The sequence below is a fragment of the Haemaphysalis longicornis genome, unplaced genomic scaffold, assembly GCF_048455015.1.
Source record: "Haemaphysalis longicornis isolate Haplotype H1 unplaced genomic scaffold, Haemaphysalis longicornis Haplotype H1 scaffold_8, whole genome shotgun sequence".
Classification (NCBI taxonomy): Eukaryota; Metazoa; Arthropoda; class Arachnida; order Ixodida; family Ixodidae; genus Haemaphysalis; species Haemaphysalis longicornis.
Genome location: NW_027526445.1, coordinates 193,671,462 through 193,688,824, shown reverse-complemented (window position 1 = coordinate 193,688,824; position 17,363 = coordinate 193,671,462). Strand labels below are relative to the sequence as shown.

Below are 17,363 nucleotides of genomic sequence, written 5' to 3'. Positions count from 1 at the left end.
ACGATTCCAGAGCCACTCGAAGGAAGAGGAGAGGTTGCCCAGTGCTGTCGGTTTAGCCGGTGGCAAGTTTTTAAACACCTCTTTTAATTTCATGTGCAGTTAAAAGGTTTCTTTGGTTTGGCTTTGAATAGTGCAGCCCTCGCCTGTTCAATTGAGCGACGGTGCGGAAGCAGACGACACAAGTGCAGCACCGGTTCCTGCGCTGCACTGGTCGTGAACTCGTGCGGGCCAAACTGGAGAGGCCTGAAGGCGAGTGGCCGCACGGCGCACTGTCGTGGGTGCCAGCATTCCTTTGGGCAGGACACGTACTAGATCTGAAAGTTCCCATTTCAAAAATTTTTGGGTGCTATCAGCAGAACCGTTTCCAGTGAAGGTGTTAAGTGATGCCCTTTCATTTGGGGTGGAGAAGATATACTCGACAAAAATCATTTGTCTGTCCCTCTAACCCCTCATTTGCACCAGTTACAATGCACCATTAGGTACATTGCTTTGTCCCTGAAGTTATAAACCGGCAGAAATGTTTTTCACGTGATAATCTGAAGGAAAAAAAGATTGACCGAGTTGCTGCAATTGTCACTTGCATGTGTTTGATTCCCCATATTGTGTTATTTTTAAAATCTTTGCATCATGTCTATGCGGCACGGCGACTTAAGATTGAATTGGACCCTAAAGGCATTTTGTGCTTCAGATTTAAGTAACATCGTCTGCAATTTCTGTTGTCTGTCACCCATTTTCTCTAACCTTGCATCCGTAGCATACTGAGCTTTGTATGCATTACTGGTGCAACACACGAGTCCCGTTTTTGCCGTGTGGCGTACAGCAGGAGAAGAGCGTGCTCGTGCTACATGTGTTGTCGCACCCTGTCTGTGCAGCAACTGGGAGGACCACCCAGCGAACGGCTACCATAATGGGAACAGCGCCCCACGAGGCTTTGGTAACTATGCTGCACTTTGGTTGCGCCCCGCCAAAGGGCGGCACTGCCACCTTTCGGGGCCGTGTGGCTGTGCCGTGTTCCTTCTCTCTTTTTTTCTTTATGCTTGCTCCCTTTCCTGCTTTTTTCTTCTTCTTTTTCTGTCGCTGTGTCGTGCTGGTGCTTGCTTGGCCGTGCATCGGAACACCTGCCGCTGTGCTGCTGCTGCTGCGGGCAGTAACGGTGTGATTTTGCTCAACTCTGCGACAGGTGGTGGGAGCTTGTTTGGTTCGGGAAGGGTGGGGAAAAACATCCTGTTGTGTGTGGCAAAAACATGCCAATTTGAGCGGACCTCTAGCAACATAGAACGGAACATGCCAGCTGTGGAAACCAGTTTTACAGGCAGCAAAATGACCAACGGGGACGGTGTACAGGCTGTCGCCCCCTTCCACATTGTTAGAGTGCATTAGCCGAGCTTGTCTGTGACAGGGGTCACCAGCACACAAGAGTCGGTGGGCAGTGTTCACGGCTGCCGTTTAAAAGGCACCACAGAGCAACAGGAAGCGAAGGGTGCAGTGCTACGAGGGAAGAATGGCTAGTACTTGCCCATGTTGAGACGTGCAGCAGCCACCACGGAAAGCTACACAGCCTCTTCGGAAAGCTTGCAGTTGAAGCGAGAGCCGTCCTGGCCCGAGGCTTGAAACTGTTGCTACAGCCTACTGACAGAAGTTGATCTACCAAAAAAACTGTCTTGCTGGTGGTGATGCTAACTGGCTTGTTTGGCATAAAAAAAAAAAGGCTTTGTAGCACCCTTGAAGCAGCGCCTACAGAAGGGGGTGAAAGGGTAAAAAGGTACAAAAAGACAGGCGTTGTGTTGGTGGCGAAGGCAAGACATGTCGGGATAGCTTCGCGGAGTAGAGACCAGACTCCACTCTTGGGCTTCCACAAAAAAGGGCAGTTCGTCTGTAATGCATGCAAGTACCCCCAGGATATCACAGATTGTCTGTGGAGTAAGACTGTAGGTGTGTGGCTGCATTTGGATGCCTAATTTACTTCTTTGCAAGAAACTCACTGAGAGGATAGGCATGGGCTGTGAGAAGTCGGTGTTAAAGTGTTGTCTATATTTTACGGTTGATGCTTAACCCTTTCGGCCCTGGATTTTTCATTTTGAGCAAAAAGTGTTTTCCTGTATTTTGTTAAACTTTAGGGTCTCATCAGCTTCATTGTTAGCTTACGTAAATCTGATGATCGAAGTTATAGCGTCCGAAGTACAAGCAAGAAACTGAGCTGTTAGTACAAATTATTATTGATCTGCAGATGTAATTAGGTCATAGGCAATCAAAATTTTTAACACGGGGCATGGACGCGGGTTCAGCTGACTAACAGTGCCGTTTAGTAGTGACCAAAATGAAAAAAAGAAAGAGTGGAAACCTAGTCTGCTATCATATTTAATGAGGCGTTGCGGAAAAAGCACCGGTTTTACGACGGCTCATGAACTACCGTCAGCTATCCGAATTACATTGCCTAAGTGTTGAAACTCTTAATACACACAATTTTCGCGGCCAGTTTTAGTACAAATATCGCTTCTAGTGGAGAGGTAACTACATAGCAGTTGTTTCCTGGCGATGGGCAAGGTTTTGAAACCTCAGTAACTGGTTAAATGAACTGTAAAATCGAAACCTCGATTTAACGAAATTTGCAGCCCCAAGTACGACTTCGTTATATCGAGCATATAATATATAATTCTCTATAGCACAGTTAAAATTTCTGAGTGGACATTCAGGCTGCCTTGTTTGTGCAGTATTTCAAACTGTCAGTTTAACTGTGCTGTGTGCGTTTGTTAGTGTTGTACCGGAGGGAGGCATGTCCCCAATGCACCAAGTGCAGTAGTGCGGTTTGACCACTGCCAAGGGTCAAGGCTTTGCCAAGGCTGCTCTAAATCTCTAAATCGCCTTTGCTAGAACATTGTTCTTTCAAGCAACACTGTTGTGTATATCCTTTCACATTTTGTTCTGTAGCCTGCGCAAATCACGTGTGCCTTGTTGCACATCTCTCCCCCCCCCACCACCAGGTTTTTAAAATTTGCTGAAGCTCCGTGCAATGATGCGCCGGCAAGCTTGCAACCTGAAAGTTGAGGAATTTCAAACCTTCTCAACGTGCAGAACCTGTACATGTGCAAACAAGCCAGTACTTGCCGCGAGAATGGTCAGCATGAAAGTTTTCACAACTGCGCTGGCGTCGGACCACATTGCGAGTCAGTGAGACATTGGCCCATGGCGTTTTTCATTTCTTTCAAGCGCTGTGAATTGGCTAGGACTGTCCGCATGTGCCGAACAACACCGGAAGGAAGGGTGCAGCCACGAGTTCAGAGTCTGAGTGGCGCTCGCTTTGCTTCCCTCTCCTGCCGACTGCAGGCCACATCGGCATCATGGTCCCCAACGTCGAGGACGCCTGCGCCCGATTCGAGAAGCTGGGAGTCCAGTTCGTCAAGAAGCCGCACGAAGGTGGGCGGCGGCCTCTGGTCATTCTCTGAAAACACTGTGGCCGGATGTCAGACTGGCTTGATTCCAGGCTCGTGCGCAATTGTGCTTTTTGTTGGCTCTTGATGGAGGAAAGCTGAAGGAAAGCTCACAGGTGGCATGACTGAGCTATGTGCAACAGTGCCTGCATGTGTAGCAGAACTAAGCCTGACCGTTGTTGCAATGGGTACTGGTGTTCAGGTCTGGGCAGCAGCGGCGTATGCTTCACAAAACAGGCTGTCAAATAAGCTCATTTGCTGAAAATGCTACCACGACTGTTTTCAAAATACTTTATTGCCTTTACAATGAATGCATGCACGTGGTCCTTTGGCAGCCTTTATGATGAACACAGTGATCTCAGGGGCACCTGGACCTGCTACGCCACAGTGAGGACTATAGTCAGTGGGGTGAGGCATTGGGCCAGTTGGCTTTGCATTGCTGCAGACTGCCCTGTGGGTTGCGTAAGCAGGGTGGACAGCGTGAGCACAAAAAAGAAGCAAGAGCAGAGTGCCCTTCACCAGCTTGTGGCTCTTCGCTGCCTGTTGGTGGAAAGCTTTTCGCACCTTCCCCCTCTAGGCCCGTTTCACTCCTCATGCAGATATTGTGCACTTGTAATAAATCAGCTGTTTGTGTCCACTCAGGCTGTCCACTGGGTTCGTGTGTCGTATATCCCAAACCGCAGTCGGGAATAAAGAACTGCCAAGCTGTCCTAGCCACGTAGCAGTACGCACGCGCAGTCGGCAGACGTATGGCCTGGTAACAACCGTACGACCGTCGTTGTTCCACTCGCTCACTAAGCTGTGAGCAGGCGGACGGGGATATCTGTCATCATACCCTGGATAATCTCCCAGCAACGTCCCCATGAACACAGCGCGCTTCTGAACTCGGCTTGCTGGGAAAAAGGTTTCCGTTGTGAAAGAGGGTGCCGGCGAGAGACCAGTGAGGGTGACCGTGCTCTCTTGTGTTTATTCTGAGGCAGAAAGTTGGGGAAGTTGGTTGCTGACTGGGAAATTCATCGTACCAGCAAATATTACCCAGGACCAAGTGAAAAGGACGAAAAACACGCTAGACGTGTTTCTAGCGCATTTTTTGTCCCTTCTTTAGCTTTGTCCTGTGATGTTCGCTAGTACAATGAATTCCTTACTATCGTGCCTTGGCCCAACAAAATTTGTGTTATTTCCATTTTCTTCGTTCCCCCATCTTGCGTAGTCCTCTTGAAAGATAAAGCTTCGATTTAACGAATTGGTGCCTTAGCAGGTGTGAATTCGTTGTGCTGTGGTTCCAGTGTAAGCTGCAGCCACAACGCAGTAATTGTGGCTTCACTTTGAGAGACAAAGCGGGTGACATAAACAGCCATTTAGTAGCACAGCTGAAACTATGAAGTGGGAAAGGGCACTGCTTTTGTAGCAATGTTTCGAGGTCTGGTGCCTTGCATATTCAATGACTGAAACACTTGCGCCATTTCACTACATGTGTGACAAAGTTCAGTGGCACAGGACTGTTTGCTCCGAAAAAAGCGATCCATTTCATTCCAACAAAAAAAAAAGTGTACTGAGGAAATGTGCTCTCGTGGCCGCATTACAATTCACGTATAAGCCAAGCGATTTAATCTCTCGGCCTACTTTTCATTGCAGGCAAGATGAAGCACATTGCGTTCATCCAGGACCCAGACGGCTACTGGATTGAGATCCTCAACAACAAGACCGTGGTCCCGTAGTCGGGGCCGTGTGTGCCACTAGCGACGAGTCCCTCTCTGTGCCCAGCGCTTGCACCAGATGGGCTTCAATAAAAGTGCCTTCATGCCTGTTCGCTTGGGGCAGTTTGTGATTTGGAGACGGAATGGCTGCTCCTCCCGAAATTGGTCACATGGGGCCCTATTCTCGACTACACAGTGAATTTGCCATGTTTTTTGCGTAAACACAAGGTAAACAATTAGCGACGTACAGCTCGTGACATGCAGTGTAATTTGATGCTTCACTGATAAAGATCACCACCAAGGTATCAAATATTGCTCATAAAAGACGTAAAGACACTTGGCATGAATTATAAAAATTAGGACGGCAGCTGAGGCTGGCAAGAGAAACGCATTTCTTCAGGCCAGAATTGGCATCAATATCGCAAGGCGATTACAAAAGCGAGCGATGGGCGGGTGTTGATCTAAAGAACATCAATCTTTTTCACCGTATCTATTTATTTATTTCAATCGCTTTTAGTAACATGCGCAGTTGAGCTCTCTGCTTCAATGCAAGCTTTGTTGCATTATCACCTTCCCGGCCATCTCCGCTGCCACGCTATCGTCTGCCGCTATTTTACAAGTTTATGGCATGATCACAGGAAAACATGGCTGTGACCATCGGTTGTGTGATGTAAGGACAGACCTGATAACGGCGGAGCGTATTGATGCCGCCAATTCAGTCATTGGTCAAGCTCGACCGTAATCAGCGCAGTAATGAATACAACTACGTTTCCTTTGTTATTCTTTTCTTGAATTTGATCATATAACCCACCAGCTTACCAGGATGAGTGTGGAAAAATGGCATGCTTTGGGGTCTTCGTAATGGAGAGGCTTGTACTGCCCTCTTATGTAATGTTACGCCAAACAAATAACTGCTATTTTATTGCCGAACAAAAAAACGATGCGGGACGTTATCTCTATGCGCCGTTATTGCTGACTTGAAAATAGTCAAAAGTATTATTTCTTCTACTAGGAAGCAATTTTAAACCACGCATCGTGCAAAACTGCACCTGCTACAAATTCGCGGGGATTTCACGACACCGACCGCCACTTGCAAGCTGTTACGTAACCACACGTCACAGGCTGAAGTTGCAAATGTGTGACGTAAGCGTTCCCGCCAACTGTTTAAACTGCTCCACGCCTTGTCAACTGATGCCGGAGAGGGCGTGACATACAAGCTCTGTTGTTGTTGAACAGAAAAGACAGGCCTACGTTGCCATGTCAGCTGCATTTCGTCTAGTTTTTCATTGCCGGCCAAGAATTATGCACTATAAGGGGAAAGAAATAAGGCAAGCTTTCAAGGAGCCATGAAGAGAAAATACAACTTCGTTTAATTTGAAAGAATTAGAATTCAGTATCTCACTCAGCTCCATTACAGCCACAAAAGATGTTTTTTAACGAAAAAAAAAGCAAGAAGTATTTAAAAACTTTCAAATTTTGCGCCACATTGATGTGTTATGAGCAAGAATGACGTCATACGGGCCAACAATAAAACAATTTTCAGTGCGTTAACTGCACGTTAGCAACCAAGTGATGCGGTGAAATGGAACTAGAGGCCCCATTACAGGCGTCCAGTCGTGTCGTTGCGACAGGTCAGTTAGGCGGCCTCCAATCGCACAAACAAGGTTCCGTGATGACATAGAAAAGTTGCGGGAAATTGGCTAGGGGGTCGCGACTGCTTCACACGTTTTCTTTAATAGCTCCATTATTTGTTCGAATATTACGCTGATATTGGTATCATTGTAATCGGGACTGAGCAGTCTTTCTAATAAACCCAACTTGTATTTTGTCGTCATGGTTCCTTTAAAACTGGGGCTAGTAATCGTCATAAAACGTCAAAATTAAGACAGCGCACACAACCGCTTTGTCAACCTTAAGCACGTTACTAAAATTGAAAACCAATCAATGAAGACTTCTAGCAAATTCACCGTTCACGGTGAATTCACGGTGTCGAGAATAGGGCCCATGACCAAAGCAACCAATGTACATGTTGACTCGACATGTTCCCGAATTCTGCTGACAATGCATTCTTTAACCCTTTCACTGTCGGGTGTTTCTGGCCGTGACACACCCCCAGTGTCGGCTTTGTTTCCTGGATATCAGAAGGGGAGCACAGTGATTTATTTGACCATGATCGCGTTCGGAACGTATAGCGTCGAAAGGAAAGCGCGTGAGCGAGAAATCGCTTTTCTTCCAGATATTTCCAGTCTGCCGTGCACGCTTCCAGCAGAATGACGACCCGACCGTTTCATTTCAACATCAGAATTTGATGCTGTGGAACCCCCTCGAATGAGAAGCTCCCAGAATGCGAATCTGAGCTCGGCTTGTTTTCAGATCGGAATCGGAAGAACCGTCGCTCCTGTCCGCAGTCGAAGGCCCCGCGCGGTCGGCCATCCGAAGTAAGTGAGGGCGCGGCGAGCAAGCAAAAGCCGCGATGGGGTCATGTTTTGGTCGAGGGGCAACTGGGCTAGCGCAGCTGGGCTCACTGGCGCGCCGTAGCAAACGCGACAACAAACTTGAAAAAAAAAAAAAAACATTCGTTGCAGATGACACGAAACCTTTTCTTTCCTCCATGTGGCACAACGACCCTTCCTCCATGCAACGAGTGCAGCGACCCTTGCAAATCCTCCCTGTTCTGTGCCTTGCACCCGTACGGGACCGCGCGCGCATGACTCTAGAGGAAAAGCTGCCCGGCCAGCCCGTGCATTGAAACCGTGCTACACCCGGCATAGAGTTTCATACTAATATTTCATTAGTATGAAACTCTATGACACCCGGGCGCAGACTGATGCTGATGCTGATGCTGATGTGGCCGCTACCCTTCGTATCGGGTGATGCCAGAGAAATCTGGCTCGGGCCAAAAACTCCTTAACAGTGTCACTGCACTGTCCTATTTACATACGATCACGCCACCAGTGTTCTAGTCGCTGTTTGGTAACTTCGACCGCTTCTTTTTGGCCGCTAGGTGCGTTCCCCCTATGCAGCCCGAGTGCCATCGCAAGTGCCTCGGACGACCCCATTGCCGCAGTAGGGAGGGCCGGCGGGTGTAAGTGTGGGCATTCAACCACTACGTGAAGGAGAGTTTCCTCCGTGTCCTTGCACCTTGTGCACCGAGTGTCCAGGTCCAGGGAAAACTTCGCCCTCATCACTCTCGTCCGCAACACCCCGCTCCTCGCTTCGCCCAGCAGCCCACTCCCTCTTGAATTGTCGTAGATCTCCTCCCTGGAGATGCAGTCCTTCCCTTCGCAGTACACTCGCAGAGATGGCCGGGCCTGAGCGTCACCGCGCCACTTCGCATTCTCTGTTTCCCGTACCCTGTCGCGCACCTTCAGTCTCCAGTTCGGCTTGAGCGCCTCTGTCAGGCGCACCTGCGGGACGTCGTAGCGCTGTGCCAGTTTTCCTGTTCGGGTCATCCATTTGGTGTTTGTGCAGCGAAAGTGTCCATATTTGTACACCTCCCTGGCCCACCTGCCGTCAGGCATCGCACTGAGGCGCCGTTCAAATGCTAGTTTGGCTGTGGCCTCTCTCGCCTCAAACGACGACCAGCCCATGTCGCCCTGCACGGCTTCGTTGGTGGTGTAAGCATGAACGCCCAGTGCCACCCTGCCCGCTTCTCTCTGCCTGACCTCCAGTGCCCTCCTAGTCGCCGCCGACATGCACAGTACGGCATTGCCGAATGCCAACCCGGGCACTGCCACCAGCTTCCAGAGCGCCCGGACAACCTCGTACCTGCTGAAAGCCCATAGTGACCTTGATGTTAGGTATGCTCGCTTAGTCACTGCTTTCTTCCGCAGTCGTGCCTCGTATTCCTCAAGATAGTTCCTTTGGTCGGCGATTTCTATCCCCAGATATTTGTAAACGTGGCACCATTCCACGTCACTGCCCTGCAGCCGCAGTGGTTGCCGCGTTTCCCCTTCATTCACTCCTTCCGTCGTTGCGCCTCCTGACATAACTGCCGACTTCTTCGTATTAAACCTCAGGTCCAGTCTGGTCGCCTCTTCCGCACACACATCGAGGAGGGCCTGAAGCTCTGCTGTCGAATTTGCCATCAACACGATGTCGTCAGCGTAGAGCAGACCAGGTAGGCGCCTCGACTTTGTATGCCCCTCCTCCATGTATGTCAGGTCGAAACCGAGTCCACTGTTTGTCAGTCGTTCTGTCAATGCCGAGATGTACAGCATGAAGAGTAGGGGCGACATAGGGCAGCCTTGTCTGAGTCCCCTTGAGACCTCCACTGGTTCCGACGTGTCACTGTCCCACTGAATGGCTGCCAGGTTTTCCGCATATATTTGCTCCAATAGGCTCAGCCACTCCTCCGGAAGTCCAATATTCCTCAGTGTTCTCCACAGCATACCGTGGTCAATGCAGTCATAGGCCTGGGCTATGTCCAGGAAACTCAGGAGCAACGGCCTGCTCTCCAGCTGAGATATTTCCAGTGCCTGCGTGATCACAAAAAGGTTGTCCTCCAAACGTCGACCAGGCCGAAAACCGTTTTGAAGCTCACCCAACACGCCCTGTCCTTCGGCCCATCTGCATAGCCTCGCTCGCACTATGTGTGCGAACAGCCTATATATGACCGAAGTCACGGCAATGGGTCGGTAGTTGTCCACCGAACCCTTGTCCCCGCTGCGCTTGTACACTAGCCTTATTCTTGTACACTTCCAGTCCCTCGGTATTTTTCCCGTCACCAACACAGCGTTCAGTGCGTCACGGAGTAGCTCCCTAGTCTTGGGCCCCATTTTCTTGACCAATTGTATTGGAATTTTGTCCAACCCAGCTGCTGTCCTGCCATTCATGTGGTTCAGAGCCATTTTGAGCTCTCGTTCGGTGATTGTTTCTCTTGGGTTCTTCCTTTCTGAGGTCCCCACTTCCTGCTGCTGTGGCACTGTACTTTTTGCCAGTTTCTGTGCCATGTAGGCCCTTACGTACTCGAGGCAGTCCTGTCCCTCATAGTTCTCCCCTGTTGTTGAGTCTCTCAAACAAGTTCTGGTGCGGGAAGGCTCTGCCTACTCATTTCGGACATGTTGCCAGAATTTTCTTGCAGCATCTCTGCCTGCCCCTTTCAGTTCCTCCAGAAAGTTAGCATTCACTGCTTTTATCTTTCTTTGCACGATGTTTGCCGCCTCTCGTTTTGCATCTTTGTATTCTTCCCAAAGGCTGTTCACCTGTGTGTCCGTTCCTGAGCAAACTGTCTGTCGGTGTTTCCGGCACAGTTTCTTCCTTTGGCTGATCGCTGCAGCCACTTCTTTGTCCCACCACTTCTTCTGCCTTTTCCTTCCTCGAGCGATTGTCCTGCGCTGGCCCAGGGCCCTTATGTGCTTGTTGATCCACTGCACAAAGTCTTCGTAGTCCTTTATGTTCGCTTTCAGTGCGTCTTCTTCCATTCGCTCTACCAGTGTTTCGATTTCCCTGGCCGATATGTGCTGCTGGCCCGTAGGACGTTTCGTCGCTTTTTCCCTACGCTGCGCCTTCCCAAACACTAGTTTAATCCTATTATGGTCGCTGCCAAGACTTTTTTCTCCACTCTCGTCTATTTCCATTGAGTCCAGCTCGTCAAACAGCTCAGGGGAGAGAATGCAGTAATCGATGCAAGACGACTTGTTTCCCACTGCCCATGTGGTTCGTCCCTTACACTTTTCTGTAGTGTTGGCTATCACCAGTCCTGTCGCATTTACCCAGTCCAGAAGCCTCTGTCCCGCTCTATCTGTTGCGTCATCAAGAGTGTCGATATGGGCGTTAAAGTCTCCCACCACTACACAGGGCAAATTTATTGCTTCGACGTCCTGTGCAATGCACTTGAAGAGCTCCTTGTTTTTTTCCTCTGCTCCCTTACCGGTCCACATGTATACCACCCCCACAGCAACCCTTTTCCCACAGATGGATCCAACCAGCCACACGTGCTCACTACACTTCGTTTGGACCCTGTCCCACTGTTCGTCTATTTTGCTGAGTGCTCCAACTCCCCCTCCCCGCCGCTCTGTGCTCCCCCTGTTGTTGCCCACCCAATTGTAGTCCTTATTTGTTAGTGGTTCTTCTGTCTCCCGCAGGTGGGTCTCCACAACTCCTGCCACTGTAATGGAGTCCTCCTCCATACTGTGATACAGTTCTTCCCATTTCTGAGCTTTTCGGCCTCCCTGCATGTTCAGAAATAAAATCACTTGCTGTTTTCTTCGTTTAAGGGCCCGTCCCTTGTGTGTTTTCTTCGGTTTTTCGGTGCATGGTGTGTTCCTGTACGTCCCAGCACACCCCCTGCCTGCCTGCTCTTTCCTTCTCTCTTCTACTGGGGCCATCCTGGCGCACTCCTCCTCCTCGGGAACATCCCCATTTGGAGCAGTGCCTGGCCCAGTGCCTCCACGAGTGGACGAGCTGTGTGTGGATTCCCCCAGGGCTGCCACGTCTGCCTTCGTATGTGCCCTGGGGTCCCCTCTGCTGGAATGCCTAAAAAAAGCCCTGAGCCTCTTTCCCAGGCGCTGGCCCAACAACTCTGCAGTGCGTGCATTGTACCGTTTTTCATGCACCCGGTTGTCCAGGGCCCATGCAGTCGCAGCAAATTCTACTTTGAGCCCGAGCTCTCTGCACACCTGGTGCACGCTGCTGTTCCACTGCCCACATGCCGTTGTCAGTTGCTCCTCGCTGTGTGTCTCGGGCAGGGCGTAGATGAGGATGCGGTTGTGTGGGGCTTTTTCTATCCATCCTGATAGTCGCTTCTTTAACTCCCGAGCGCTTTCCTCGGGTGCCTGCCCCAACTCTGCGATATCCTGCAGCCCGGCGTGGATAACAACAAGGGACTCTTCCTTGTTCCACACTTCTGCCGTCTGCTCCACTGCATCGCATACCTGTTCCAGAGTGGCTTGATGCCTTGTGTGGAACTGTACGCATTTGTCCCAATTCGTCATGCTAAGGACTGCATGCTTCATGGCGTAGGCATTTGTATCACCGAACACATGGGCTCTCCTTCCTTCCTGTCGCGGACACTTCTGCTTTTGTCCATGTTGCTGGTGCTCCGGCCCGCTCACCGTCTGGGGTGGTCTTTTTTGGGGTGGCCCGCTCACCGTCGGTCTGGGGTGGTCTTTTTTCCCCTTTCTTGGTTCAGCCGCTTCTTTTGCCACCTCTACTGCGGCTGGTGACTCGTGCTGCATGGGGCTGGTATCCTGCAGGCTCGGTGCATTTCCCGTGTGATTGCTGCTCTCGTTTTGCCCTTGTGTCCCTCTCGCAGGTAGTCGCGACTCTAGGGGTACCTTGGTGGCTACGCTGCCTTCCGTTTTTCCGCCTTCTTCTTCCTCGGCCTTTCTGTCCTCCTTGCCCCCCTCCTGTGCTGGGACTACTTGCCGTACTTGCGGCACGACCGACATGCAGAGTTCGACATCAGCACTCGATCCACTCGCATCTCCTTCACTCGCCGACATCTCCTTCACTCGCTTCTCAAGCTTCTCGTAGGCCTCGCGGCCTGCTTCCATTTCTGTCTCCATTCTACGCACTTGCAGGAACCAGCGCTGCTTCTCCTGTTCCTCCCGTCGCAGTTGGGACTGCAGCTCTTCCAGCCGTTTGTCGACCGCCTCCCGTTCTGCGTTCATTTTCGCTTCCAGGGTTTGAAAGCGCCGCGTCCACTCCTCCCTTTCTTCGCGTGCTGCCCGCTCCGTGCCTTCCTCGAGTAAGCGCAGTCGAACGCAAACGGACACATTCGTAACTCTCTGCCTCTTCGGCTTCCTGTCGGGTGCTAAAAGGTGTCGCCTGCAAGACGACCCCCGCCCCACATTCCGTGCATGCGACCCATTCCTCGTCAGCTTCGCCGAGTGGCGCTGCCTTTTTGCCTCTTGGTTTGGTCATCGTATGACCGTGTAGCCCCTCCACTTCGCTACGTCTTGGTCTGCTGTGTTCATGAACCAGGGTCACTTGCGGGACCGTTGCCACAGAACAGCCGTTGCCCGCACTGACGCTCGCGCAGGAAACGCGCACACCGACTTGCTCACTGTGCTCACTGTTCACCCATCACTCCACTCGCTCTTCACCTCATAGAGATATACTTATATTCTGCACTCCTATTTTATAGACTCTACATTACTACCTCTCAAATAAACTCAAAAACTCTATCTCAATAAACTCAGAAAACTCTCCAATAAACTCAATGCCGTTGATATGCGCACACGCACATGTTCCACGCACAAAACATCCAGCTGTTGCTTTGCACGGGACATGATGCCACTCTCACAGCGTTGCCCGCTGTCCTTTTGCCTACTAGAGTTGGCGGCAGTGGTGGGTATTCACCTAGTAACCAACGCATTCCATCATGGCAGCCACCGTTGCTGTTAAAGTCCCTCGATCCATAGAGTTTCTAGTGAGAAACTCTATGCCTCGATCGGCGTTTAGCCTGATGAAGGGACTTTAGTTGCTGTGCATAGAGTCATGGAGGAAAGAAAAGTCATAGAGTTAACGCGCACGCGTGCCGCGTGGTCACTCATCCTGACAGAGTACAGCGCGCTGAGCGACCATGCCCCCCAGCAACGAAGGGTGGGCGCGGTCGCTCCGCACGAGTCACAGAACGAGCTACTATAGGGACCGGGCAGCTGGACGGGTGGCGCCACCACTCGGCGCTCCCCTCGTCAGTGGAATGAGCCGGTGCATTGGATTACACAGCCTCCCGTTGTTTTTGTCGTGTTTGCTTCGGTGCTTTGAATGTTTTGGTGGTGTTGTGAGCGTATATGTGCGGTGAAACAAAGTCTAGACAGATCTGTTGGGTTCTTAGATGCAGTAATGACTACGTAAACTTGTCGAACGCTTCTAAAGTTGGGTATCGGCTGCAATGGCATGAGCGCATTTTGCAGCGATCTGCGCTTGGCGAAACCCGTTCTGAGTACGAATAAAACTACTATTAGTAGTATTATTTTCTTCTTAAATGCACTAACGGCTACGCAAACTTATTGGATGCTTGTAAGGTTGGGAATGGGCTACATTGACACGAGCGCTTTTTGCAGCACTCTGCGCCTGGCTCCGCGCGATCTGAGTAGGTATAAAACTATTAGCAATATTATTATTCATTTCTACCACTTTAAATTATCTTCACTGGTTTCAATGACTACGGTTTCCACGCCAGCTATAGCGCTGGGATACCTCGATATGTGTGCTTTAAATAGAAAGGCATCTGCATACGAGATGGATTAGCGTGTAGCCCTAGAAATGTTGCGGTAGTTTACACTTTCTGTAACCGTGAGCTCTGTACCTTCGGTTTTGGTGAGCGACACTGTGACAGCATGGGAGCCTGAAAGCCGAAGTGGAAATCCCGCGTCTGTGGTGGTCATTTTATCAAGAGCCAAAGTTATTCACCAACTCAACAGCCCAAGCTACAAACCATCCACCATCCCTCCTCCCCTTCCCGTTTTACCACCTGCGTAGAATAAAGGCTGGCACCGATAGTTAAAAAAGGTGGCAGCGTTAACGTCAGCCGCCCAAGCAGCATTGGCCGATAGCCAATCATTGGACGCCCCTTGGCTTCCCTTTGGCTTCCGATAACTTGGCCAGACGCCGGCCTGTACGCAAAATCCATTCGTGGACAACGAGCGCTATACGACCGGCCTTGAGGACAAGCATTGGCCGGTGCGCAAAAAATCACACTGGACAGCCGATAGCTTGGCCAGACGCCGGCCTGTACGCAAAAGCCATTCGTGGACAACGAGCGCTATACGACCGGCCTTGAGGACACGCATTGGCCGGTGCGCAAAAAATCACACTGGACAGCGCGCTCATTCAGACGTAATTTTTGATCATAACATTTTATGAAGAGTAGTAGCCTATATGTGACGCAGGTATTTATGAGTGCTTTTACGCACGTCTTGGCATTTTCTTGTTAGTTGAATGACCACTCAAGTTCACTCAAAATATTACTGAAGTTTGCGTGTTTTTGAATTTGTTTTCACGCGCAGCGCACAACAAAAAAAGTAGTTCCAAATCATTTTCAAGCTTGTGTCAAGTAACACATTTAAATAAAAAGTATTGGCAGGTGTAAATGCCGATAGCCTTGCCTGTTGTTGCATATTGTTGCATGAAGTCTCACTGTAGAGCACTCGTGTGCGTTATTTTGCGTGTGTACATGCGCACCCGGCGCGCAAGCAGCACTACTCGAGGGCAGCACTGCGGTCGTTGCCCGCGGCGGTCCCCCAACGGATAACGACGGTTAGAGCGCCGTGAACAGGCCCCAACGCACCAAAAAGTAGTTACCTAAAGAGCCACAGCACGGTGCCACGAAACAAAGCGTACTTAAACTAAAGTGCAGCTTATTCAAAACAGCGTGAGAGAGAGTGTTAAACGTTCAGTAGGAATTGGTCATTTGTGTTACCTAACACAACGGTGACCGTCGAACTACTTCAGCGTTGTGCCTTTGCGCGTTCTTTGAACCCGCGGCGGGTCCGGTGGACAGACGCGTTGCACCGACGGCTCCGTCTCTTTTGTGGCATTGAAACTGTGGTAGCACTCCTGTACGTGTCTGTGAGGTGCGTTTTGGTGTCGGTGGCTGTGTGAAGTATACCTGACTGGTGGAATAACATCGTTTGCCTGCTACGGCCGCCGCTGAAAACGTAAGTCACATTCATTTTTCTTTTCGCGGTGCGGGAGTGCTCGCGCTAGTTCCCGCCAAACCTTCAGCTGTCGTTTATAACTGGCGCTCGCGAGTGCTGCTTAGTGTTATGTTGTTGGTTCTTGCGAAGAAAAAAGTGGACGCCAGTTCTAGCTATCCTTTTTCTGGCTTTGTGTTTTCCGAACAAGCAGCCGTGCAGTTTCACGACGTTCAGCATGCGTTGAAGCAAGACTCGTGTGCCGTATAAGAGTTGCGGATGTATTAAGCTGGCTTAGTTAAACTTTAGCTATAAATGAAGCTTTCGTTTGATTATTTTCTTGAGCAATGTAAAGGTATTGTCGAGCGACAAAGTAATTACACTACCTCTGGGATTCTCCGTGGGTTCCGTTCGCGTCTTCCGCGTCTGACGGGGCAGAAGTGAGCGAAGGCACAACAAAATTTCACGGAACCGCTGGCGTGTCGCTTTGTCTATTGGACTTTTTATATTACTTTGCGCTACTGCAATAAGAGTGAAGCCCATTTTCGGCGAAATTCCGGACTGTTTTCTCAAGAACGAGCAAAGTAACTGCTACCGTAAAACGCAGTATTGAAAAATGAATAGTGCAGTACGTTTTATGTTTCATAGCGAGTGTTAACAAGCTAGAACTTTAGGCTGAATATTTTCACACGGACATGTTGTACGGCTTGTATAGGTGCTGTATTTAGTAAGCAGCGTGAATTTAGCATTATAGTGAACTATTTTTTTTTTACTTATTACAGGCGCTACGACGCACAGGTGTTTCCCGTGGACAAGTGGCGGATGCAGCAGTGACAAGCTTTCCAAGCTGGGCTATTCTACAATAGTACTGTTCAAAAACATATTGTGGCCTTGGCAGGTCGGCGAATTACCGGGAATGAGGGTCCTGTTTTCATTTACCTGAATGCTTCTGTATTGTAGGCATCTCAAGCAGTTAAACGAATGATAATCGGTTCGCGCTTCATGAGCAGCGCTTTTTAAAATTTTTTCTCGACTGTTATTTGTGTTTGCTTTCATGTTTGTGTTCGTATTCTTGCCACTGTTAAGTCAGATTTCTCCTATATTTGATGTGCATAATAAAAAAGCTACACAGAGAGACCCGGTGTGTTGTGTTGCTCAATTGTTTTTGGCAAGTCACGTATTTATAATTGCTTCGCAAAGTTGATGCAGTTTGCTTATTGTGCCTCGCGGTCCCATTTCTGTTTTATACATGCCATTGTACAGGAAATTATTTAACGAGTGCGCATTAAATAAATAATGCGCACTCGTTTAATAATTTCCTGTATACTGGCATGTATAAAGCAGAAATCGGGCCGCGAGGCAACTCGTAAAATAAGCATTGGTCATAAGGACTGGCCACAAAGCCAAAAATGTGCATGAAAATAGCGTGGGGTCCACCCATTGGCGTTATCATGGCAAGGTACTTTGCCAAGCGTTGTCCAATATTGGCCTTCCAGGGCTTGGCCAATTGTTGGCTTGTCACCTTTCCCAAACACCAGCCAATATTGGCGGCCGAGGTATTGCCAAGCTCGGACACATTGGCCACTGATGTTTTGCCATGCTTGGGCTTGGCAATTTCTGCTGCTTGGGCGGTGTTTTTTAATGCTTAAGTATTC

At 49.8% G+C, this 17,363-nt stretch overlaps 1 protein-coding gene and 1 long non-coding RNA gene across 3 annotated transcripts in view; both read left to right on the top strand.

Annotated features, from left to right (window-relative positions):
• The window catches only part of Glo1 (Glyoxalase 1), a 41,824-nt gene that overhangs the window by 7,008 nt on the left and 17,453 nt on the right, over positions 1 to 17,363 (top strand). Inside the window, exons 2-4 of one of the 2 annotated variants that reach the window (XM_077681651.1) lie at positions 873 to 934; positions 3,325 to 3,414; positions 5,064 to 5,238. The exons of the other annotated variant lie outside the window; for it this stretch is intronic. Coding sequence (XP_077537777.1) covers positions 873 to 934; positions 3,325 to 3,414; positions 5,064 to 5,146 — 235 coding nt within the window. The 3' untranslated portion in view covers positions 5,147 to 5,238. Of the gene's footprint in view, positions 1 to 872; positions 935 to 3,324; positions 3,415 to 5,063; positions 5,239 to 17,363 lie in introns of those variants that run through there. 2 annotated transcript variants of the gene reach the window in all.
• LOC144149316 (uncharacterized) lies at positions 14,661 to 16,845 on the top strand. The gene is made up of 2 exons (XR_013318265.1): positions 14,661 to 15,732; positions 16,491 to 16,845. It is a non-coding gene; the product is annotated as an uncharacterized LOC144149316 (long non-coding RNA).